At 40.3% G+C, this 26,484-nt stretch overlaps 1 protein-coding gene across 1 annotated transcript; it reads left to right on the forward strand.

Moving 5' to 3' along the window:
• Positions 1–26,484, forward strand: LOC124288741. Its single transcript, XM_046725270.1, has 17 exons — positions 1–109; positions 2,287–2,376; positions 2,753–2,823; positions 5,710–5,850; positions 6,063–6,176; positions 6,297–6,548; positions 6,667–6,802; positions 7,033–7,237; positions 7,331–7,477; positions 7,823–8,171; positions 8,324–8,630; positions 8,855–8,978; positions 9,155–9,358; positions 10,035–10,239; positions 15,198–15,315; positions 17,234–17,458; positions 26,160–26,484. Exons 1-17 carry the CDS (start codon positions 30–32, stop codon positions 26,482–26,484), a joined length of 3,093 nt encoding a protein of 1,030 aa, XP_046581226.1. The 5' UTR covers positions 1–29.

The following is a 26,484-nucleotide window of genomic DNA, read 5'->3' on the forward strand; positions in this document are numbered from 1 at the left end:
TAGACTCACACCCTGTGTTTGCCGCTGTTATGTCTGTGTGTAATGTTGTTACGCTTTGGTTTTGTATTTTGACTACGTGTGAATTCGCCTCAGGATTACGACAATATGGGTAAGTGCATCTTATCATTTTGTATTTCACGACGGCAGTGTTCTAAGTCACACGCTGAAAATCGTATTTGGAATTCAAGAACACATGTATAAATATAGTGCATATCTGTGCACAGTAAATCAATCTGTTTAGTTTGTAAACCTGATTGAAAAAAAGACAAACGTTTAGCCATGTTTAGAATTTATACTTGAAGACGTTAGTGCACATCATTGGACAGTAAGTCATATACCTATTTGTACTCCTCACAAAAAAGAAACCCAGAGGAGAAAAGTGTGAAATAGAAGTCCGAATAATTGACATTATTAACCTTAAGATAATTTTTTCGAATTCTGAATGGTCAATAGCCAAAGCATACGAAACCATGTAGGCGGTTTTGCCAGGATGTACGAACTGTACACCCCATCAAATCTGTCACGTCACACTCTACACCGGTTGTACGAATGACCTTGACCTTAGATGGAATGTGGCTGCCAAACGGCTGATCGCTTCGAAATTTTAGAGTTGGCGTATACAATTATGAGTATAAACAGAGTTATAAAATTGTTGCCATAATTTCTTATTTGTTTGTGCCAAAAGAAATTAAAAAAAATAAATTGCTTCTATATTCCACTTGTCCTTTAAAAAAAACTTAAATTCGATCATTTTTATCATAGACTGAGCCATCCCGAGTTATCTCCCTTTTTGACCGTTCAGGAAAAATCATGGCGAAACGTTTTGCGGCTCATTCTGCAGAAGAATAAATGGTTTTTTTTAAAAGATATCCTAAATAAAGAGATCGTAAGCGTAATAAATTCGCCTGAGGCGCACCGTGTAACTAATATTGTTGTTAACGTTTTGGTGCATACCACGGGGAGTTCGATGTCAGTAAAATTCCACAAAAAGTAGTCGAAAGAACATATTTGAAAGAGCAACATCGCCAGACACCATCCCCGTGCAAACTGCAAAGAAACTCAATACATCTGCATGTACTGCACGTGCAACAGCATCCGCATAAAAGGCGGGGATTGTGGTGTCCTGTTGACTGTGATGTCTCGACTCAGTGAAACGCAACAGAACGTCATCTGCCGCCTGAAAGCAGGTGAAAACAGAGCGACCGTAGATCAGATCCGGTAGACAACGTGTTACCAGCTCCGCCCAAGACCGTGACATACTGGTACTTGATAGAATAGAGACACCAACGCAGGCCTCCACGCCAGGCGTGCAGTTCGACGGGTTATCTTGGTGCCAAGTGTATAAGATGTTGCCCCAACAGCGATGCAGATGCGTCCGATTCACCGACGACTCGAGATGGTTGCTGTGCTGATGGAATATGTCGGATATACAGACGCGGAAACCGTTACGAGGAAGTACACAGGTTTAATGATGGAGCGTGATGTTGTGGACTCCCGTCTACTATGCAAAGACCAACAAAGCGTTCAAGGTTCACTGCAATTATTGTCACTTAACTGGTAGTAATACAATTAATGCTATGCACCCATATGTTAATTACTGGAAAGTAAAAAGAGAAACAAAGCCAACCAAATACAAGCAGGTTCTGATTAACAAAGTCAACAAAATAAAGATGGCTGAAAACATTTCCAAGCAATGGCAAATACTTTGGTTGATGTGCTGTTTAAAAACGAGACCAATGGTGAATTCAAACGACTGAATGGAACATCAAAAGGACATACATCTCGAGTCACCATCCAGTTCAAGGGCAGCCAGACTTTCGACAACAATATCAAATGATGCTCTCAAAGTGGATAAGGAATTTGCCTCTTTGGCTTCTTCTTTGGATTAATGGCTTTTTTAAAAAAAGTCAATGTGGGGGTTCCTGAATATAAAAATGCCAAGGTTATATTTTGAACAGTTCACATGATCATTTAGACTGATTTGCTGGATTCGCTAGAACTTGTACCTTGGCCAAATTCAAACAATGAGACTTAAAGTGAACATAGAAAGCTTCGGGTAGGGGTTACAGTACCATTTGAAAAACTGAGTGTTTATTCATCACTGCCATCCACTGACAGAAATGGTAGAGCAAGTGGTGACATTTGCTGGACAAGTAGCCAAAGTGTCTAATGTGGGCTGTTCAACAACAACCAAAATCAAAACTTCCTTGCATGAATATGTTCTTGGTATTTTTAAAAATAACATACTGTCAATGTCCTTATTCACATTCACGTCTTTGTCTTCAGGATTAACGTGATAGCAACACGTACCTACTTTCGTGTGTACTCCTCTACAAGCTGTGGGTTTCTTTGGATTGGTCGATGTTCAAGATACAGGTGAGATTTTACATTCATACTTTTAATGCATACATTTTGTTTTAAATGGCACTATTTGTGTACATCTTGTATGCTACTTGTAAGTGTTGCACTGGAAGTTTCGATAATCTTCAGAGTAACTGTCCCATAATAAGATACATGTACATGTGCGTGAAATGGCCAAGACAATTAAGTAAGTATAAAGTACACCAGTACAAAACGCAAGTATGTGTTTGATCACAAAAGAACGGGTTTTACAAATATACAGCCACTGCATTGGAAAATCGTTGATCAACGTATTCTTAATGTCATATGCCCGATTTACAACAAAAGCAATTATGTATAATATTATATCCATGATGTTCTGTATGCGTATCAAATCGTACTTGCTTTCCAGTCGACAGTCACGGCTGACTTTCCAGTGCAAGCCAGGGTACAGATCAGATGATAACATAGGATGTCCACACAGTGAGTTCTGTGTTCTCTTCCCCAACTCTACTGACAGACATCAACGTATTGTATTAACACTGTCTAATTCACTTTCACAATCCCTTAGAACATACAAAACTTATAGAACTACATACTTTCAGTAGCACATGCTATAAGGTTACCGTAAAAAGAATATATCAAAACGTCAATTTGACCAAAAATCGACTTCACACATTGCATATATAGTATGCATTTGTGGGGATCGATTCCAAGGCGAGTGAATGCTCTAGTTATAAGGAAACTCCATCGAACAACGGTAGACATAGATTATCATCAATGATATCCGAGATAGTGTCAATGAACTTAATACAAAGAGTGATCATATACTCAAAGGAAAAAGTTGGTATTATTGTATTTGTGTTGTTTAACACCGCACTCAGCAATATCCCGCTTATATGACGGCGGTCTTTAAACAATCGTGTCGGGACCATACAATCTAGTGATCAGCAGCATGAGCATCAATTTGCTATAAAATGGGATATGAAGACATGAGTCTACCAAGTCGGCAACCCTAACCACTCAATTTATAATTAGTTAGACACCTCTTTCGATAAGTATGGATTGCTGAAGACCAATTCTAACTCTTCACGGGCAAAGGTTAGTATCACACACAAACAAAAACAGTCCGTTCTGCGAATGACTGTTATCATATGGAAACATAAACTTTCAAGGAATGGTAGCAATCAACAGTCCATTCATCTGACATAAGCAAATGAATCACAACGCAAGAGCGGCTTCACAATAAAGTTAACCATTTCACTTGGGAATGTGTCCACCTTGTGCACTGATGTAGGCCTGGCACCTTTGCTAGACAGTGAACGATGGGCAAAACCATTACATATTCGAGGATGGATTAGACCAATTTCGTGCAGCGTTGTTGGGAATTCAGATGATGTAGTAAACGTCTCTCCATCTCATCGAAGACGTGTCAGCTGGGTGGTAAATCAGGAAATCTTTAGGGCCTGAATAACTCGTTTTCATTACATTTCCGACTCAGACAATTATGTGCAAATCGGACAATGTGTTATGTTGAAATGTCTCCCCAGGGTCTTATTGTTGCACAAACAGTAAAGTGGTCATTTGCAAAATCGGTAAAATGTTTACTTGTGCGCCTGAAGACATGTATTCGGTGAAGGAGGAAACGTAACCGATAAGATGAAAGAACACCTCTCCACTCAAGTGCACGCCATGTTAAGTCATGTCTACCCCACCAGAGACGTTGACTCCAATGTTCTGGGGTCGGAATTGGTCGTCGGACTGGATGTCTTCATGGATGACAAGGACTCGTAGCTGTCGTCAAACTGTTCTCGCAGATACACCTCTGTTGCCAGGTTTGGTATAGGCTTTAATAGTTTATTTTTGGAACCCGTGGCAGAAGTGTATGGTTCGAATCCATCGATCTTGACGTGGGGTCTTTGTTATTGAGGCAGACGGGGGCAGTCTTTACCTTGACTGTTTGGCTGAATACGTCGCCATAGGTGCTAAACGGTGTTTTGTTGATGCTCAATCGACGAACAATGTCACGTTGCCACGTACCAGGCTAGATCATACCTATTATAGCTCAACATCTGTCAATTACTGCAGCGCTTGAAATGTCGAACTTGTTAAAGAACGATGAATAGAGGTGTTTTCCTCACTTCAGTACTTCATAAGACTGCATTGAGGGGAAATGTTACTCTGGTCTTTCTAAGAGGCCCTTTTTCTCGATGTCATGCTTCTTGCAAATTTCGTGCAGCTCGAACAAATGCTTCGTTGCGTTTGCTCGACCACTTTAACACACCTCAGTTCAAATCCAAAAATTCATAACTTTTCGTAGCTTTTTCCTCTGAGTATACTTGACTACAGCGAAATAATTATTCAACTAGTCGGACTTTGGCCCTCACACAACAAAGGCAGTCCTGGTGTGCCGGCTTTTCCGGTGATACAATTAGTTGTCACAAATATATGTTATCATCATTGAACAGAACAACCTGGACTTCCTTCTTCGCGGGTTGAGTCGTAACTCATCTTATACACGCTGTGACCACAGCCTCATTTACAATTTGTTCATCTGTTTATCTGATCTCTTTACTTCCTTGTTTAATACCCGTACTGTACAAGAAACTCATAAACTATTGTTCGCTCGTTGCTCTAGTTTAATCTAGACTAGGCAAACCAGTGCTGGATGTCATAGTCAACATCGCACGCCCCCTGGATAACACACAAACACGAAGGAGTTGTCTTTATGAAATGTGTGACATTCTGGTGCCTCAATATATCCAGAAATTACGACACCACACAACGGAAATGAAGCGGATGTCTCGGAAATGAAGCGAACGTTTCGAGTGTGACAGTTTATTGTGTTAAATGTTGACGCGTCACATATTTGTGACAAAGCCTTTTCCTTAACAACAGACAAAAGAGGTGGCATGAGCAAACCGATTCATTTCCTGAAAACAATAGCGTGGCTAATTAAAGTAACTCTCCGACGAATAGTCGGATGCAACTTGGTCTGATGCAATGATGCATAAAGATTCTAAATGTTATGTCGCAATTTGATCTTGAAAATATATATTTTCATTACCTTATTTCATTTATTGGTCTGTGTAATAGTGGGATATTATCCCAACCAACTGAACGGTCGGTGTTTTCATTGCTTTATTCAGTATATATTGAATCTGTGTAATAATTGCTCCCTTCTGCTATCTGGACTTTCAGGCGTCTGGTCATCGACTGATCTGTGATCAATCAGGGGTATTGCTCATTTTGTGATTCTTTTCTCCTATCCTTCGATAGGCTTGACGAACTCTATATCGATATATAATTAACATTTTGGCTAATGATTTCTGATGAACTTTGAAAATATGTTGTTGTGACCGTCTCCAGAGTGCAGGACCATCAGCAACTGCCAAACAGAGGCATGTACCACAAGTCGGGACCAGATGTGTTCACTCTGTGACGGAGTCGTGTCTCACGTGCCGGGACACAGAGCATATCTACTTACCTCAAACAAGAAATCATGTACACGTATGTTGCATGTGTGTCATCTCTGTTGCTACGTTTTAATGCTGACATCCTGCTCATTAAAGAATAACGCATACATCAAACTGCCCAACTCCGTTTCACTTGTTCCATGTCCCATTTAAATGTGTTTCTTAAAGGAATGGCTCTGATCGTTTTCTTATAGCTATATAATTCTCTTTTTTTAAATAGGAGTAGTAAACATGTTCCGTTTTCAGAGACCTGTTCCTGGCGTAGTGACAGTACCAGATGTTATCCAGGAACCTGCAAGGGAGAGTATGCTAGCAGCTGTTCCTGTTCAAGTGGCTTCACTGGACAACACTGCCAGACAAGTAAGTAATAACCTGATGGAAGTGCGTCGGACTGTTTTGCATGTCATGACAAATTCAGTACTTCAACATTATTCAGTACAAGTTCAAGTCTTTTCATGCCAATACTAATTTACCTTCCAGTAACAACAGAACCGACGATAAACTCCAACGTCTTTCGTTTGACCACCAGCAATGGGAACACAGCCAGGGAACCTTCCATCATCAACAGTGGCCAAATTCAGTCCACCACCTGGTCAAACATCAGGTCTCCATCCAGAATGTACTACAAGTTTACGGCAAAATACCAAATGGTACCTCCATCCAGACATGCCTTCATTGAAGACTTCCGTGTTGGAATTGTCGGCGGCTCCGCATCATTCAAACTGAAAAGACGTACGTCATCAACTACCTCTCAGAATATCATCCACATACACATTACATAGAAGTTTGTATTTATGATCTTAATGTATTTACACGTGCACGTTGACTTATTGAATCTTTTTTCATACAGGGCGGCGTGTTGTTTCAACCAAGGTGTCTGTCTGTGGAGGAGCCAGTCAAAGCAGCCCGGAGACAGACCTGTTTACCTGTGAAGGAAACCGATCAGTGACGTCTGTACTTACTCTACCCTTCCAAGACAAAGACGTGTTAGTAGAGGCCTAATTATAAACCAGAAAATAGCGGAGAGGCGTATAATTCGGTTTTATTGCACTTTGTAAAATGTTATGGGTGATTGATAAGGGGTCTAGATATGTTTAAATCAATCAAAACTACAAAGACATGGAACGGTTTGGTAGTTGAGATTATAGCACAGGCTCCAAATAAAACCCTAGCAGCATAATTAAATTTGCATCGTATAGATATTGTTCTTCCACAGTATTGTGGTTTCCTACAAGGCGACCAACGGTGGATATGTTAAAGTCCGCAACAAAGAGACAAAGAACCTTGCGACCTTCTACTACAGCGGTGCATCACAGACCCGTACATTTACTATGACCATTGACCTGGTGCTTCCCTATCACTGTACGGGTAGTTCTACCTGTGTTGGCAGCATGTTGACAGCTCCAAATGCTATCACAACAGTAGGTATTTGACAAGTTACCTTTTATGCGAACACATACACTCTCTTAAACCGTACAATGCATCTCTAAAAGTACATACCATCATTCTTGCAGTCCACATTGAACCTCCGCTGGAGTGGCTGGTCGGATACTGATGCAGGAGTCGACCACTTTGTGAGGGATGTGTATGAACTCCACGCTGTTGGGGATGTACTCAGAGATAAACGTCGGATAGACAAAAGGTCTTTTACAAGCTCCAAGGTGAATGATTGTTTTCATACTTGTGATATTGGTTATTTTAAATCTGATGAAAGAATTGTGAAAGGATCTTTGATGTGCAGTATAGTAGCATATCATGCGTCAGTGACTAATCTCGTAATTTCTTAAACGTGAAGAACAATAAGAACACATCATTGACTTCTGCATAGTGAGACCTACTATTATTCTGCAAGATGTCCCCTTAGTCGTTCCAGAATCTGATGACTGTTGGTTCCAACCTCAAAGTATACCGTAGTATGATTTATCCTTGTTAAAACAGAACTCCTACACTTATCTGGGACCCCGAAGTATTGTTTTAGGGTGTTAATTTTCGTTTTTGTTTGTCAGACCAGCGACAAGTTCAGAGTCTCCAAACCCGGGGTGTTTTCTGTAATCTTGTCTGTCTATGACAAGGCAGGTAATTACAGACGTACTCGACGAATTGTGGTGTATGATGGTACTTCAACTGTAACAACTCGGGCTAATAAAAAACTACGTGTGATGACAGCATCGGCCGCAGCGTCAGCGTGGCAAACGACCTCATCTGCAGTGACCGTAGACTGGACCAACAGATACATCAACACAGTCCACCACAACAACAAGTGGCTCCTTGGTGTGGCTTCACTGGGTGACATCAGTTCGGACTATGATGATAACGAGGGAAGCAGAGGTATAGGTGAAGTCAGAAATGTTCAAGGTATGTGGTGAACTAGAATTCAAGACATATCAATGATGTGTTCTAATGTTAAATAGAATCATGTCGTGGCATAAACGTTAATGAGTGAAGCTTTCACTTCATAAAATGCGAAACTTGATAACTGCGAGATTACATATTCGGGATTTTTCTAGGAATCACACGTTTCCGAACATCTTACAAAGTCGACCACCAAGGAGGGTCGTCCATCACCAGTCCACCTGCTGATAACCTGTTCACCAGTCAAGGTTTGAATCAGTCAGAGACCATTACACACAGACTATTAGACGGGGACACTGTTCGTTTCTGGGTACGAGCCTATGACATCATGTTGGACATGACAGAAGAACATGTGACAGTCCACATCGACACATCACCTCCAATCATGGAGAACCTTTGGCTAACCAGGAGCGGCAGTCTCAACATCAGTGTACATCGGGTAGAGGAACTTCATGACGTAATGTGAGAACGTGTTTAGTAGTTCTGCTATTTCGCAAGTCGGTTTTTAAAATTTCGTCTTCAATAATTTCAGCAAGATTATACACACGGGTTTATGCTGAAGGTTTTGGCATTGTGCAGAGTGAAATATACCAGAAATACAATGAGGTGAAAACAAATTATATTCATGAACATTCTGCCGTAAGGTTTCGAAACACTTTATCAAGCATGTCTGTATCTGATTCTAGAATGGAGTTTGATGTGCACGATGAACACAGTGGAGTGGAAAAGGTGGAATGGAGAGTCGTAAAAAAACAACAAGACGAGGACATTGTGTTAGCTGTACATGACATCTCTATTCAAAGCCACCGGGTATGTCACTGTTTTAAATTCATGTCCAGAGGTTAATGGTACAATCAGTAACCAACAGAACGAACCTTGGATATCACCCAACTCTCCTCAACATTCTTATTTAGAACAACTGTATCCAAAAAGGAAGTAATTACTTTAACGTCATTATATATGCTTGAATTAATGAATGATTTCAGACTCTGGATGACTGCAACATCATGCGTGATGCAAGAGATGGTAACTGTTATTGTACTCCAGCTGGCACATGTTATCATCCCCACTTCCAAGTAAAACCAGCCCTGGCAGACATAAGAGACGTCAAGTTGGCTGAAGGAAGGGAATATTGGTTTCAAGTCACAGCTGCAAATCATGCTAAACTCAAAAGTGAACAGGAAGTAAAGGTATAATTGTCTTGCTTGTATATAACACACCCCATGTGACAATGTTAAACTAACGATTATTAACTTGACTGGAGTAACGCCTAACCTAACCCCCATTCGTGATTTTGAAAAACAAGGACAAAAGACCGACTGAGTTTAGAGCATTCACAAGGTAAATCACACTTAGGGATGATATATTAATATTAAGAAAACAACTAAGCTCACGTTAATGTTTTAAGCAGACAGTTACACGTTCAACTCTGGCCGTTGACAGACAAAACTAAATAGCCACAAGTTAGCAACCAATCAGGACGATTGTACAACTGACCCTGACATACACAGAAACTATTACATCGTACAGAGTTAAACAACTATCCCTACGACAGTCTCACTAGGTATGTATTCGTCACTTGGACAGTCGCGTTAGGTTTGAAACATTTTTCACCCGATATCCTAAACCACTGACTGATGATAGTATAAGACATGTGTGGGCGAAAGGATTTATACAATTTGTCATACATATTGCTGTAGAACGGCAGTGGGGACATATGTGTGAAATCCAGGTTTTGATTGTGAATTAATGTAAAATGTCGAATTAATGTGACGATGTAAAGTTCTCTGAGAACGCATTCTGGGCTGTGTAAACATATCCTTAAATGGAATGATAGACTGGTGAAACTGAACATTCACTGTTTAGATCCAAATGGATGCAAGCCCCCCTCATCCAGGCGTCGTCGACGATGGTCTGTCTGGACAACCGGAAGTAGACTCTCAGAACAGTCTACAGCTCCACGCCCACTGGGAAGGATTCTTTGACAGAGAGTGCAATTGCCTTCTACCAGTACACGTTCGGACCAAGATGTCTTCAGGGACACGAGTTCGACCTCAACAAAACCCAAAACGTCAGTCCTTTGTTGTTTGGTAGTAAATAGTGCAGCCTTATTAATAACGTTAACATAGAAATATTTCTTAGCGGTTAAGGAAAACCGAATTTATTGCCATAATAGCATTTAAGTTTGTTTGTCAGCTGTGAAGGTCCACAACGAGTATTACTATCGTGTCCGCATTGGTCTAGCGCAATTTGGATGACGTGCATCAACCAATCAGCGGTCTGACCACACGATCAGACAAGCGTTGGCTGCTGAAGACCAATAATCTAACCCTGATCTCATTGTTAGATTGTGACAATGGTTGCCGTATTCACAACGTTAACATATAAAGAATACTTTATGAATAATTCTTTCAAAATTTCATTTCCTTCAGTAGTAAGTGTAATGCTGCCATATGCCCACTCTAAGAGTACATAACGAGTATTACTATGGTGTTAATTCTCTGATGGCAGATGAAATCAACACGCACTACTGAAGTCACATGGACAGCACCGTCTTGTGGAACGTTTTACATAACTGTGGTCGCCTATAATGGAGCTCAGCAGAGAAGCGATGCGGTTTGTACAGATGGAGTGGAGACGTGCAAACCCTCTCCTATCTTCAGTAAATCAGAAGGTAAAACCGCCCTGCTTTTTACAGTTCTTGTCGTCATCATGTTCATCATCTTAAATAAATGTAGCAAAGAGGGTTCGCTTGGTCCTGGCACTGAGGCTGGTTTGGTTCATCATTAGCTCAGGGCCCTTGTCCCCTTTACATTGACCAAGTTGAACCTAAGGCCTTTCAGAGAAAGTGTACATTCCATAATACTGAAGCTTTCTTCCAAAGTGTGTCACTAACAGCAAACTCTTAATTTTGTAAACAGCTTATAACTCAACGTGTACAAGGCTTAAATAGCACATAGCACAAGACTTAAATAGCACATTTCGATTGTTCAAGGGATCGTAATCAAAGTTGAATATGCTTTAAATGTACTATTTTAAAAGTAGGGCATATTCAAGTAGGGTGAGATTCTTTAGGAACCAAGTTGCATGATTGTATATGGATTTAGAACATGTTTTTTTCCATTCACAACGTGTTATGAATGTCAAGGAAATAATGCAAGAGTTTTCCATCTTGTGCTCGTGAACATCGTCTGGGTAAAATTCGAAATGAAACGTGTCAGTGTGGTGTTGTACATTTCAGTGACATAAACCAGATTGAAGGTTGTCCTGAGATTGTTTTATACTCAGTGTAACGTATTATGATATGCGACGTCTGTCACGCCAGGAACGCCCTCGTGGAAGACAGAGCATTGTGACAACAGCTCTTAACGTTTCAGGCAGTAATTAGAAGATTATAATCCTATATCGATAGACAGATAACGTCAACTGCGCACAATACCATTTCATCAGAACAACTATGTTACTAAATCGTGTCAAAGTGCTTCTCAAATTAGAGATGAGCTTCACACAGCTAAAGGTGTTACAGTGAATGGACGGACTCATCCTTCATAGGAAGTTACACAAATGTAACCTGCAAGCTCGACGTCCACGTGTTATCCCACGACTGACGGACCGTCTCCTTACTGTACTTCTTGTTGATGTCAAGAGCGACAGAGCTGGAACAGTCGTCGTTGGACAAACGTTAGATTTTTGGATGAAACAAGTTTTACTTTGGACTTCTTTGACAGGCGCAAGTGCGTGTGGCCTATACAGGTTGGACGTGTTGTGGTTTTTCTCAGTAATGGTGTGGGGTGGGTTTAAGGTGACTGGCAGAAGACACGTTATTCACAGACGTGTTGATCGGCTGTACTGCCGTGACAACATCACACGTGGTGGCATTTGCGCGTCGACGTTGTTCTATGTGTCAGGATAACAACGCAAGAGCACACGGGACGCGTAGTTTTACTGAGTACCTCCAGCAGTAGAATATTGACAACTTACTGTTTCCAGCACTCAGACCTAATGACACATCTGGGATATCCGTCACCGTCAACAGCCGCCGACCACTCGAACCTGACACTGCCTGCAGGAAGAATCGAATGGAATGAAGCAGGTTGAAATAAGATGTTTCAATGGGAGTTTGCCTCGTCAAATCTTGAGATTAGCCACGGATTCTCGCGATATTAATAAGTTTGACGTGTCATTGTAAATGACAGGGAATATAATAGGGCGCCCAGGCCGATCATCTAACAAAATCTATGAAAATATTTATCGCATAATAGATTTAAAATATCAACAGTTATATACACAAAGAACTTAGTTCAGTACTCCCTAACACGATTGAATGAGACCCACTCTTAACCATTTTGAGATCTATAGCCAGTTTTTTATATTGTATTGTCTAAATAGAGCTATCAGTTTTAACTTTCCACACTAGTTTTAGCTGTAAGTGTGATATTCTAGTTGTTTTACTGTCCTTCGTCGACAGATTTTTGTAATATACATATCTTCCATTTCAATGTCACATATGTTCTCGTCACGATATGGCTGAAATATTGCCGATGTGACGTTAAATATTAACTCACTCACTCACTTAACCATTTGGAGCATATCTGGGACATTATTGGTCGTCGTGTGCGACAAAGGGATCCTCCTCTACATAACCTTGCCCAACTTGAAGCTGCTTTACACGAGGAATGGCGTAGACGGCCCATTCAGAGGATCATGAGGCTGACAAGGGGGATGAGGAGGAGAGTGCTGGCTGTCATACAGTCACATGTCGGTTACACTTGGTATTGACCTTGAATCGTGTACGACACGCAAGATAACATTTTGAATCTTCACATTCACCAAACACTTCAACATTAAACATTCCAGGGCAATATTTGTACAGACATGGTTCTGTATGAAAATCAGTGTTGTTTTCTTTACATGAGCAATTATCATCATAAAACCAACATGGATTACAATATTTTTGTCGTTTTTTTATGAGTCAAAGGATCATACGGCTAAAACAAATCATGTTTTCCCATCGTAGTCACCATGAGAGGTGTTATGTACGTGTTGAAAACCTATCATTGCAAAAGGGGGTGCTTAATTAAGTACTTTATGTACATATCACCAATTGCGTTGATAGTGTGTTGGATGTTACAGTCTAAAAATCTAGTGCATTAAATTCAGTTTAACTCAACGTTGAGGTCTGCATTCATAAAAGGCTTAGAAAGTTCCATCCGTATCTAAAATAATATTTTACGGAAGATTTCAAAACTGTTAAAAGAAGTATTTTCTTCATAATGCAAGGTGCTAAGGTATTAATGACATTATGTAGATTGAGGAGAGAGGAAACTTCATGGCAATGACAAATTCTCTAAACATATTTCGTGTTGGAATTAAGCCTGAGGTGTCTTTAACAAGCTACAAGATGCACTCACGTCAATGATGAAAAGGTTTAAACCAGGCGTGAATTTTATTATCAATATTATTCCTTTATATTATTTAATTGTTTTTAGAAAAATCGGCTTTCTAGATCTTATGTACATATTTTACTCAGACGTGCCAAAATATGTTTGTTGTAAATTCAACTGTTTATATACATCATCAGTGTCTTTACTGAAGATTTTACGATCATTTCAGTGTACTGATTGACGTTCATAACTTTTCATAACTACATAACATTGAATCAAAACAAATAACATCCTTACTCATACACTGCAATAATACTGTTACTATTTACAAACATTAATACAACAAACAAAAATAAACAATTTTATTTCTTTTCACCGGTACATGTTTTCCAGTAAATACATAGTTCATAGTTCAATACACATGTTATCTAAACAAAGTGGGTATGACAATTCAGTAGCTGATAGTTATGACTTTTACAGGTGATGTATTGTTCAGGTAAATAGGCAATGACATATTGACCAATATTTCATGAATTTGATGTAATCACAAGTAAGCGATGAGATATATAGAGAATACTACACGAGGTCTCATTACATACGAATTATACGAAACGAGTGTCCTTCCTATGGTATCTGACCGAGCGAAAGCGAGGTCAGATAACATAGGAAGGTCACGAGTTTAAACAGCGACACGACAACGTTCGCAATGTTTACATTCCCACAATGCATTTAAGTTGTAGAATGAATGAATTCACGTGTTTGTTATGAATGAAAAAATAGTTACGTCAGAATTTGACCTAATTGAGAGGTCATCGGTGCTCCAATCAAATCGTTAGAATTTCAGGTCAAGTCGTTACGACACAGGTCAACGCGATACGACACTCGAGATTAATATGTAACTACCCATACGTTGACCACGTGGGTAATAAATATGTCTATATGATATGTATTGGTTATATCTCTTTGATATACTTGAAACGTGGTGGTTGTTTCGAGAGTTTGCATTTAAAAATGTTGAATTTTTTTGTATTTCTAATCAGATTTACATCATTTCACTTTTCATAGTAGCCAAACAGGATATGTTGTTTGGTAAAATCTAGTTTTATGCCTGTTTTCTCCTCGATTCAATCTTCTAGTTCTCTCCAGATATGGCTAACTTTCTACATTTGTAAAAGAGGTTTGTTATTGATTCAATGTCAATTTTGCATAAGTCACATTTGCTATTATTCGTATATTTCATTTTATATAGGAGGTCGTTTGTGGGTAGTATTCTGTAAATGATGTTGTGTTGAAACCATTGTAGTTTGCTGTTTGCATGTGTGCGGAAGGGTATATAATGTATGGTTTTCCATTCCTGTTCTGTCAGGGTACATCTGAGAATGTTCTCCCATAATACAACAATTTATTATTGACAATACCGGTCTCACCCCAGGAATGATGCGTTATGTTAAACTCATATTCGCTGCCCTGCTCGTTAAACTGTCGTCGGAATTGGGATACCTCTTTTATCAGACAGTATTTGCATTGGTGATTAATCAGGTTGGAAATTTGTTGTCATTTTGACTTTATGAATTTGTAATGTGTATATCATATCATTCTGAACACCAAGTTATAGGATTTTTAATATCGCCATATATTCCTTCAGGTAACTCAATGGTCGGGAAAAACCTTGTACTAGTGCTGTCGGCTACTGCGTCAGCTGTGGTTGCAGTTGCAGTTGCTGGCATCGTCGTTGGAGTTGTTGTCTGGAAGAGGAAACGAAGGTACTGCATTCTGTTGAAATGCCTCCAATAAAACCTTAGTGTTATCCATCGGGTGCGATTAACTGGATATCATGATCAGACACAAGATGCAAATTCATTACGATGTCACTTCGTGGGGTTATCTTTTAGCTATCTACATCTTTGCAATGTCTGCCGGTTCAATACAATGACTAACCCCCAATATGTTTAGATAGGATATTTGTAATTCTGTGCCAAACATGGCTACTAATCTTTAGGCAATATATACTCAGCAGCAAAAACAACGTCAGTACAAATTCAAAATTAGATAGGCACTGTAATCAAATCATTACAGAAATGGATATAATAAGCGGATCAAACACATTTTTTTGTGTACAATATCTTAACACATCAATGAATAACAATTTCAAGACATTACGTGAACGTTTGCAGTCCATTCAGACTCTTGACTTCAGTATCTAGTGTGACCACCACGAGCGGCAATAACTGCAGCACAGCGTCTATGCATGGAGGGCACCAATCGATTGATAAAGGCCATTGGCACCTGGAACCACACTCTGAGAAAGGCCTAGCGCAATAAATCGGCTCTGTTCGTCCTTGGTATGACATTATTCAGTCTCCTCTGAATTTCATCCCAAAGATGTTCAATTGGGTTTGAAACAGGACTAAGGGCTGGCCCTGCATAATGTTGATACCCATCTGCTGTACGATCCCGTGTAGCGCTGGCAGTGTGGGCCCGGGCGTTATCCTGCTGGGAAATGTTGTTCCGGTGAAGTGCGAAATGTGGTATGACGTGGGGTCTGAGAGCTTGGTCGATGTAGCGCACCGCTGTGATGCCGCCTCCTCTCCCTCGACCAAGGTTCTGGAACACCGCAGGACCCACTCTCTGGTTCAGGCCTATTCCATCCCATACCATGAGGCTTGCACCTCGCCATGAGTCTCTTTCCATAACACATTGGTCTGAGTAAGGCTGGCCACGTCATCGCCATATTCTTGTTCTGCCATCTGCAGTTGATACGCAGTACCGACTCTGATCTGTGAACAGAACAGTTCTCCATTGCCTGTATCGCCAGTTTTGCTGTTGTATGGCAAACTGTAGACGTTCACGCCGATGACGAGGGGTTAGGATATGTCCACTGCAATGGAGGTCTACTGCAATGGAGGTTCCTGCTGTTAAGACGTCGGCGTACTGTATCAGTACTGATTGTTCTTCCGTGTGTTCCCACTGTCTGGTGTGCTGTTTCGGATGCCTGCATGAACGGATTCTGTACATGCTGTTGCACAACATGGCGGTATTGTCGTCTTGTGGTCACCCTTGGTCTGCCAGTACGTGGTGTTGGTGGCCCGGAAACGTTGCTGCAGCCTGTAGATGGTCCGAACGTTGACCTGGAAGTGATTGGCAACGGCTTCTGCAGTGTGGACAGCTACAAGTCTTCCTAGCGCCTGGTTCCTCTCAGCTGTCGTGAGTCGCGGCATCCTGGTGACGTTGTAATGTGAATGTTTCAACCAGGTTTGGGGTGCATTTTATAGGGCTGGTCCTTGTGAACAGCACGTGCAGCATGAGTTGCATGAAAAACATGGAGAACACCGTGCCATCTCCGAGATCAGGTTGCGTTTTTGAAACCATTTCCTGGATTCCATTCTGAGTTTGGGAAGGAATATCTTTGCTCAGGTAAAGTTGGAGATGTTGTCAAAAATATACAATCAAAACATTTACAGTTATCCGTTTCTGCGGAGGAAAATTCCAAACTGACGTTTCTTTTGCTGCTTAGTATATTTAATTATGTAGTCATACGAAGTTTCTGTAGTGAGGTTTTGAGTAAAATTACAGCTGAAACATGTCACCTCAGCTATTTAGTGTTACACCTTGGGCATAATGTGCCTGTGTTCGTGAGAGTCCCTTCATGTGCATGTATTGATGTTTTTTTATCATTTACAGAGGTAACCCGGAGACTTCTGATCAAGCTGTGTACTACAACACAGGGTCATCTAAAAATGATAAACCTAAGAAGAAAAAACTGGGAGACAAAAGGATTAAACCTGAAGCGAAGGCGTATGACCCGCTAGACGTAAACACACGGGAAACAGTCCCGGAGGAAGAACCATACTGTTCTATACAGACCTCTGGGTCGGACGAAACAGACCTGTATGAACCCGTTGGAATGTGAGATATATGTTTACAGTGGCGAACCAGACCCTGTTACGTCCAACAGTACATCAGATGCCTTATATGAAGAAATCTGAAAGCTAAATGAACTGACACACACACGTGACCAAGCTATCCAGACCAAGCGATCTAGTAAAGCCAGATTTGGTGCCTTTAACCAGCCTGTCCTACATTACAGTATCTGAAACAAAGATTTACTATGATCAGTGTCCATTCATCTGTTTGATAGAATAGCAACATATCTCTCTCTTCTGTCAGTATTCGGGAAGCAATTCTTCCAACATCCTCGTGTATTCTTTATTGTGAATATTTTTCGCTCCTTAAAAGCAGCAGCATTTGCACTTATATATCGCAATAACGATGAAATGAGGTAACAGGGAAATGCTTATTTGTCAAGTGTTCAAACTTAAGTACCAGGGCCCCTTTTCACAATCCTCTCATAAGCCTAAAATCTCGTAACTGTTCTCGTAGCATTTGTACTTCCTATACTGTAACATTGACTTACATAGTTGTAGCGCTACGAGAGCTTTGTGAAACAGGACCCAGGTGTAAGTCCTGAGGCCAAGATTTAAATTGTGCAACATTTTTGCGCATATTTTGACATATGTAGCCCGTACTGTCAACAGCAAAATAGTTTTGTTGTTGTTGAAGCTGTTCACTTGAGGTCATTAACATGCTTGTTGTTTAACACCGCACTCAGCAATATCCCAGCTATATCGCGGCGGTCTGTAGTTAATCGAGTGTGGACAAGACAATCCAGTGAACAAAGGCGTGGGCATCGATCTCCGATGACATGATTGTGTCAACCAAATCAGCAAGTCTGACCTCCCGACCCCAACAGCCGCCCCTTACGACAAGCATGGGTTACTGATGACCAATTCTAACCCAGATCTTCGCGGGTCTCATTAAAATTTACTTTCTTGTGATAATAACATATGATATGATAAATAACCCATCCTTATTTTGATGTCATGGAAACAGGATACTAAATAGAAATGAAATGTTTTTACAGATATGGCACTATTGACTTTGAAGTGAGAACATATAATATTATAAATACATGCGTCTATAAATTAAACGTTTCTAACCATATATATTTGTATTTGGTAAATTATGATTATTCACTCATGCTTTCTGCTTCGTTTCACTGCTGTTTCATGTCTATTAACCAAAATACGAATAGCTCCATGCTTTAATACCATTGCGAAAGTGAGATATTTATGACTTCTATTGCATAAAATGCAAATCACAGCTCTGAAATTCTTCAGTTGCTAAAATCTCTACCTTAATACACAGTAAACTATGATGGGACACGATTTTTACCCTCTCATCACTCGTTTCTTATATTGTTATATTTCTTTATTGTCATATTGTCATCTTATCTGTCAGTTGTCACAACCCATTGCTATGTTTCCATAAAACATATTTGGCCTCTTTCCCATCAGCTCCATTAGTTTGCTTGTTTTGTTTCTTTGAGAAAATAAAACTGTTCTGAACTATATTTGTATTCTGAATATTAAATATTTAGTTCCAGTCATGGGGGGCGGTGGGGTAGCTTCAATTGCTAAAATCTATAAATTAGTTTACAATTAACTATGAGGCGACACAATATGTTCCCTCTCCTCACAACTCGTCGTCCTCAGAACGTTGCCAAACTCAACAGTCCATCATTTGTGTTCTGTGACACCCTGTGGGACAGTTTTATGAAATTTTTATAATCAGGGTGTAAGATGAACAACATTTCCATATTATCCTTGTCGTACAACTGTGATTTGATTTTGCGTTATCCTGTGTAGAACACGGCCAACTTGCTCAAAGGAACCATAACGCTGCGATGGTCGTAGCCCCCATACTCTAACAGACACAGGATAGTCGTAGCACTAAGATCGCTTTGTGCAAGTGGGCCCAGGAAAATATTGATGACATGAAATACATACACGAAAAACATGCAAACTAATTCCTTCCTTTCGAAAGGTGGCTTTGTTTTCTAGTAGTGTTATCAAAGTTTAAGGAATATGTTTAAATCACGTTGTCCAGTGTTATTTATTCATGACTGCTTGTCAGTCCCAATCTTACCCAGTCCTTCACAGACGATCTCGAAGGAGTTCAGATTTCCCATGGAGGCGACACTTGTCATCGACTTTTCACACAAAGACATGTACACAAAGAAAGTGTTTAATGTTCACTGGACATCATTTGAGGCAACTCTTCACGTGAACGATGAGGAATTCATTTTTTGAGAAGCAAGATAAACTAGAAAACAGAAAGTTCCCAAGCGCAAGATGTGGTGTATTGTACCAATTTGCTACACTGTGAATTCCTTACACTTCCTGTACTGATTTTTCCATCGCAAGGGATAAATATTTCAGTGTCAAAAGCATAAAGGATCTTTTCATAGTATTAATTATAATTAAATAATTGTGTTTTGAAAAGAAACAGAATGTCAGAAAATATTTGAATAATATGTTTTGCAAATAGATCGATGACATTTTAAAATTGGTAAATTAAATTAGTAACTACGATTGTTAGTGCCTGTGAAAAAAGGGGTTAAAGTACTGGAAAATCATTGTCCTTCTGAGAGGATATGTAAGTCCCAAAACGATTAAGGTATATGTATCTTACCACGTTTTTAATCGCAGAACAGGTGTTCTTTTATTTATGGCTAGAATCGTCTAAATTGCTAACAGCTGAAGGGATAGTGTAAATCCAGCTAGGGACCCTGCAGGGAGCAAATGTACTGTTAGTCCCCATAGTCCCTAATGATGATCTACCTTCAGTTGTTGGCAATCTATAGCTGTTTTATATTGTGATGTCTTCTATGGTTGAAAAGATTTAGATTGTCATACTAGTTTTATATCTATAACTGTGAACGTCTAGTTATTGTACTGTCCTTTGCTGACAGGGTTTTAATATTTTACTTTATTTGTTAAGAATCTATAACTTGTTTTAGTCACGATATGACTGAAATACTGCCGATGTGACTTAAAATCTTAACTCACTCACTCACTCACTTGTAAATCAACTATAAATTATAGGAACACTTAATTGTATGGTGACTCAATATTCAACTCTGATTCTGTATCCATAACAAATGATATATACCAGAGTTGTTGGTTCAAATCTCACTGTCCCCGATTCCGCTAATTCACATCATTGATGTGTTAAATGATGCCAGTCATAGTACCAGTGTACATATGCTGTCGATAACACAAAAGTGATGGTAATATATCCACCTCTACCAAAGATGTGTTAGGACAGAAAGAAGCAGCAGAAAATACAATCAGACCGCGACAAAAGCACTCACAGTTCATAAAAGTTAATATTGCTACCTTGCTTGAAAACATACGCAATAAACCTATTCATAACATTTAAAATACAAAACAGGAACAACGGTCATAAATAAAGCCATCTTCAGTTGGCATTTGGATATTCAATACTAAAGACAACGATCTAGATTGTGTAGAAACAACCCTGAATGGATATATCATATCTTTTATCAAGTTTAGAAGTTCGATTGTAAACTATGTGAAAACGTCTGAATATTTAATGTTGCTGGAAGGAAGAGATAAGACTTTTGGATGTCAAACCGTGTCATGTTTTAAACCATAGCTTAAACAGTAGCCTATTTTCATCCGCAGGCCAAGCATCACTTCTGACACAGGTGAGTTCAAAGTCCTCAAAAACGCCCTCCGTCATTCAAATTCCACCATTTGTCACCTCTCGAATTCATTCCCCATGTTGTGTTTGTTACATCAATCATGTCGCTGGCGAAAATATATGTCAACGTCCATATTGTCGCCAACGTCATGTATGCAGTGGTTCGTTCTTCCACGTATATGATAGATTTGTAGATGACCCAAATATTGTTAGCGCGAACATGATAAGAAAGATTATTTTCGTTATCCCTTCATTTACCCTCAGCTTTCGTATATCAGGTGCTATTGTTCCTTCTATTAGAATGGATACAGTATTAAAACTGAGGAAATACAAATTTTAATGATTTTAATCTTCTTAAACAATCTGAAACCAATAAAGTTTGACCTTATGAATAGAGTAGTGTGGTTATATACCTCTGATACTCTAGCTTACAACTGGTGATAGACAGCTGTTTGAACATTTTGTTATTGTGTATGATGTGTTTTATATTATATTATTAATGTTAATATTGTTTGCCGCAACTGTTGTGTTAGTGAGTAGGAGACCGAGACAGATAGACAGACTGACCGACATGCATTTCGAGAAAAAACAAACTGAAGTTAGAACGTTTGCAAACTGCAACTTTGTTGTACCTCAACGAGGCTGAACATGTATTTCCTTCATATTGCTTGATGCTTTGCCGTGGCTCTAAGTAGAAAACCGATTCTAACGCCCTTTAACCGCACGTTGATCAAGTTGAATATTCGTAGGAGATATGCTTGGTTGTGTTAGATATATCTATTCCATTTCAATGTCATATATGTTCTCGTCACGATATGGCTGAAATATTGCGGAGGGGCGTTAAATAATAACTCACTCACTCACTCACTCACTCCCTGTGTTAGATATACAATGCTCCGGAAATGACGCTACCTGTCAATTTTCAACGTTCATTGTTCCTGATTAAACTGTTCAAAAAACGACTTTGGAAAAAACAATGTATAGCAAGAGTGGTGATGACATGTATGTATGATTGGTTGGTTGGTTTGTTGTTCAACGTCAAACAAGCAATATTCCTGCTATACCGCGGCGGTCTGTAAACAATTTAGTCTCGACCAGACAATCCAGTGATCAACAGAATGAGCATCGATCTACCCAGTTGGAATACGGTGACACCTGCCAACCAAGTCAGCGAGCCTGACCACCCGATCCCGTTAGTCGCCTCTTACAACAAGCATGGGTTGCTGAAGATCAATTCTAACCCGGATCTTCACAGGCCATATATGTATGGAGTTTCGTGAAGCTAGGTTGTGTGGCGTTTTAGATACATTCTCCGGGAAATATATCATTACAGACGGCCGGCCGAATGGACAGACTGACAGGTTGAAATACTGACGACAATATATTCCCCGTTGTGTTATTCGAAGGAATAAAAGTCAACTTGCCCAGGTTTTGTATAACTGTAACAGTGATCATCATGATCAACTTCAATATCATCATCAACAGCATCGTCGTCTCCCGGTTTAGGGGTCTGACGAATACCGGTAATATGTACAGTTAACCTCGGCGACAATATGTGCCGTAAACGTTGGCATACATTGTTCCTGGCGATATGTGTGATATACGATATTGTTCCTGTCAATATAAGCCGTACGAGCGTCTAGTATCTATATTTGTAATGACTGCCCTACCTTTTTCAGACATCTGCGTATACCTTTCGATGACATGGCGTATTGGTGTGATATTGTAGTGTTGTGCCTTCATGTAGCTGCTTCCGTCGCAAGGGCGGACCTGCAGCAGTATGCGAGACAACCATTTGGTCCAGCAATGTGTGACTTGCTCTGTGGGCAGACTGTTGGATGTTCAGCCTTCTCTTTCTCAGCATCCCATCTGACCTGCCAGATAAAGAGTACGACTATACCTCATCACGATACACAACTTCATGAAGTAACTTCAACAAAGGTTAGTTCTAAAACATTCAAGCCACTCCCGTCCTTTAATCAGCCCTTAATAACACTTCACCCTCCTACTAAATTGCCCTCCTTCTCCTCTCCCTTTCTCATTTCCTCGCCCCTTCCCTTTCCTTCCTTCTCCCAACTCGTCTTCCTTTTTTTCTCACGCCCTCGTCCCCTTCTCTCTCATTTGCCCTTCCTCTCCAATCTCCTCCCCTTCTAGACTTCTTCGTCATCGCCCTAATTTCTCCATCGCACGTGGTCCATTCCCTCATTCTCTTCGGGGCGGTGGGGTTACCTTGTGGTTAAAACGTCCGCACGTCACTCGTGGGGTTCGATGCCCCACCGTGATATTGCTGGAATGTTGCTGAGAGCGGCGTTAAACCATACTCACTCACTCACTCTCTTCGCCTTAGATCAGGGTCGTTCTGTGAAAGGAACGATTTTGTTTATTAATTAACAATGTGCAACCGGATACAACTGGCTCGTATATTCTGGTTCTCACTTCAACTTTGATGTGGCGATAACACCATGTTTTGGTATGTGATACAATACACCCCTCAGATGTACAACAGCAAATCCAGAAACACAAAAGCACAGTCATGATTCTTGAATGTTTATTTGAAAATCTCATTGAAGTCAAATTTTCGTACTTGTTTCCTCATCACAAAAACTGAGGACATCCTGTTACAGGTCATGTCAGAATGAACAGTAACCAACTAATAAATGACTAACCGGAAGTGGGAATTAGCCAATCAGAAGACAGCTTTCCCAAGGGCCTCAGGCCCCGACCGGGCCAGGGTAGAACCTGGTGCTTAACACATACACAATAACACAAACCTTCGTTTTAAATATGAACCCAGTTTTGTCGTGAGGGCATGGTATGAGTAATGAAATTGTGAATCTCAAGCCAAAGGCGTGAGACTTGGCAGGTATGGATTGGTGGGATGAAAATCACTCAGATATGACCAGTAATGAGACCTCAGATCTTGTGTAGCGGAAGTGAGAACTAAGATCTGATTTTGAAGAAATGGAACCTGTGAAAATGTTTGCCAGGCAAAGAGGAACTGGACAGCTACTGGAAAGGAATGTCCGCCATTCTCACGTCTCATCCTAAGTCGGACTAAAAATGTTCAATGTGTTTTGGGTAAGTACATACTAGATACTAGCGACAATTATAATGATGATTACACTTATATACATTTTTTTGTTAGTTGATATTTCCAGGAATATACTTCCCACAAAAACAAAAACGGTGCACGTATTGCTTCAATTCCTTCTCAGTTTCTAAATATAAAACCTACAATTAAATATTTCCATACAAGTGCAATAGGTTGAAACTGAGAGCATAAGAAGACGGCAGAACAGTATGTTTAATGTCAATGACATAGGCGTTACGAGTCCAAATGCGGTGCAGAGGTCCAGCAGCAATGTCACAAACTCAACAATGTCAGAAACGGACATGTCAACTATGAGCAGCCAGGACAGTAGTGTATAGCCGAGTCTATCAAATGGGAATGGAAACTTTGTGGAAAACTCTGTCCTGCAAAATCAGGAACGTTGTCTCGCGGATTTTGCTTTTCAGATATCCTGTAAATTTGCAGGCAAACGCAGTACCTGAACATTGTGCCACATTTCGGCCATACTACCCGTGGAATGACGATAAAGAGATGGAGCTCCCAAGTTGTCTGTGTTCTGTTGACAGTCCACTACAGAATTCCTCCACAACCGTGGTTGACAGACTGGATTTCGGCAAACCTTTGACAGTAATCTCGATGACGTTGCGTCAGGACAGGTCTAAGGGCGGGACGACGTTGTTGTATCCCGCAATGACGTAAGCGGTTCCTGATTGTGTTGGGGTGGAAACGCCGAATTCATGGAATGGTCTGCGCAGTGGTCACTGCAGTCTGGAACCTGTGCCGGTCACGGGTCATCAGTATCCATTTGTCGTTTTCACACATGGACGTCCGGCACTTGAGCCATCGGCAACTTCATTATTGTTTTCATAACGGCTCAAGTTCTCTACAGTTCTCAAATGGTGTGTCTGTGCTAATGGAAATGTGCAGCCTCCTAACGTTGAGACATTTCCTCACGGATCACCCAAATAGCCTCAGGACAGTGACACATTTCCACACGGATCACCCTAATAGACTCGTGACGGTGAGACATTTCCTTATGGATCACCCAAATAGCCTCATGATGGTGAGACGTTTCCACACGGATCATCGAAATAGCCTCCTGCACACGGATCACCCAAATCACCTCCTGACGTTGTGTAGTGAGCTGTGGCACGATGAGCAGTTCATAAGCCATTTAACTGTTTAACGATCAAATATCCAACAGTTGAGCTCCCCAAAGCAACAGCAGTTTTCGAAAGCACTGACTTTACGAAAAGCAGCATATGTGCTCAATTCAGTTTACTAATAACAGTGTTTACATCTATATTTGTGTACATATTTAGAACCAGTATAAGTTTCCTATGAGCAGTTTCTTTTTGTGGTTGGTATATATTAGTTAGAGTGTTTTAGCAATGTACATTAATAAATATAATATCAATAATACATTATGGTACATTGTCGTTTTTCAAATATATATGTTACAAAATATATGGGCCTACTTGTACTTGTTTCAGGAACAGACAGTCAGGAATATGTACAACTGTTTAAGGAGGGTGGGAAAAGAGTACTCTTTCTCCCCATCACCCATGACAAATCAGACCTTAAAGTGCTGCTGCCTCACAACCGATCTGTCAGTAGATACAGGAATATACAGCTGCAGTCTGTCCTGGCCATAGCCTATGTGGAAACGAAAAGGCGGCTTATGGTGTCCACTCACACACAGATCTTCTCCTTCACCGAGAAAAACATAAATCCAACTCGTTTTTGGACTCGTCCCGCATTCGCCATTGTGGTTGATCAACTTAGGGTACTTCTCTTTATGTTGTCTAAATTGTCACAAATACAAAAGGGGTATGTAGTGTACCGTATGCACAACAATAAGACGAAAAATGGGATTATTTTCATGAGATCCACTCGCCCTCGAGCAGTTACCATTAGTCCTAGATTTAAAAGGGTTTATGTAAGTTTTGATGATGAGTTGACTTCTTTCAGCTATAGAGGACTCGATGTGAGACCTATCGCTAAAGGTGCTATCATTGATAGCCTAACAGGAGATCCGCTTGGAAAGACACTGTATTACGTCTCTGAGCAGCACCTATATGAACATTCTTTAATGAAGAAGAACGCAACCAAACTGAAATATGTCGGAGAGGAATTCCACCAGCTCCATCTCTATGGAAGAAATGTATTGCTTCTTACCATCAAAGGAAGAGATACAATCTTTGCTTTGGACCTTCTGAACCTTGATACCAAACTTCAGACGGTGGCGGTAGCTGAGGGCAAAGCTAATGGCACAGCTATGTGTCTTATTCCATGA

Source organism: Haliotis rubra, unplaced genomic scaffold (assembly GCF_003918875.1).
Source record: "Haliotis rubra isolate DU_JTF1 unplaced genomic scaffold, ASM391887v1 Scf423, whole genome shotgun sequence".
Classification (NCBI taxonomy): domain Eukaryota; kingdom Metazoa; phylum Mollusca; class Gastropoda; order Lepetellida; family Haliotidae; genus Haliotis; species Haliotis rubra.

Bases quoted from the DNA above. Each gene is read 5' to 3' on its own strand.
- LOC124288741 (XM_046725270.1), top strand. From the start codon at position 30: ATGTCTGTGTGTAATGTTGTTACGCTTTGGTTTTGTATTTTGACTACG. The intron at 6,177-6,296 runs GTAAGTAATAAC...TTTACCTTCCAG, and splicing joins TGGACAACACTGCCAGACAA to TAACAACAGAACCGACGATA. The intron at 7,478-7,822 runs GTGAATGATTGT...TTTGTTTGTCAG, and splicing joins GGTCTTTTACAAGCTCCAAG to ACCAGCGACAAGTTCAGAGT.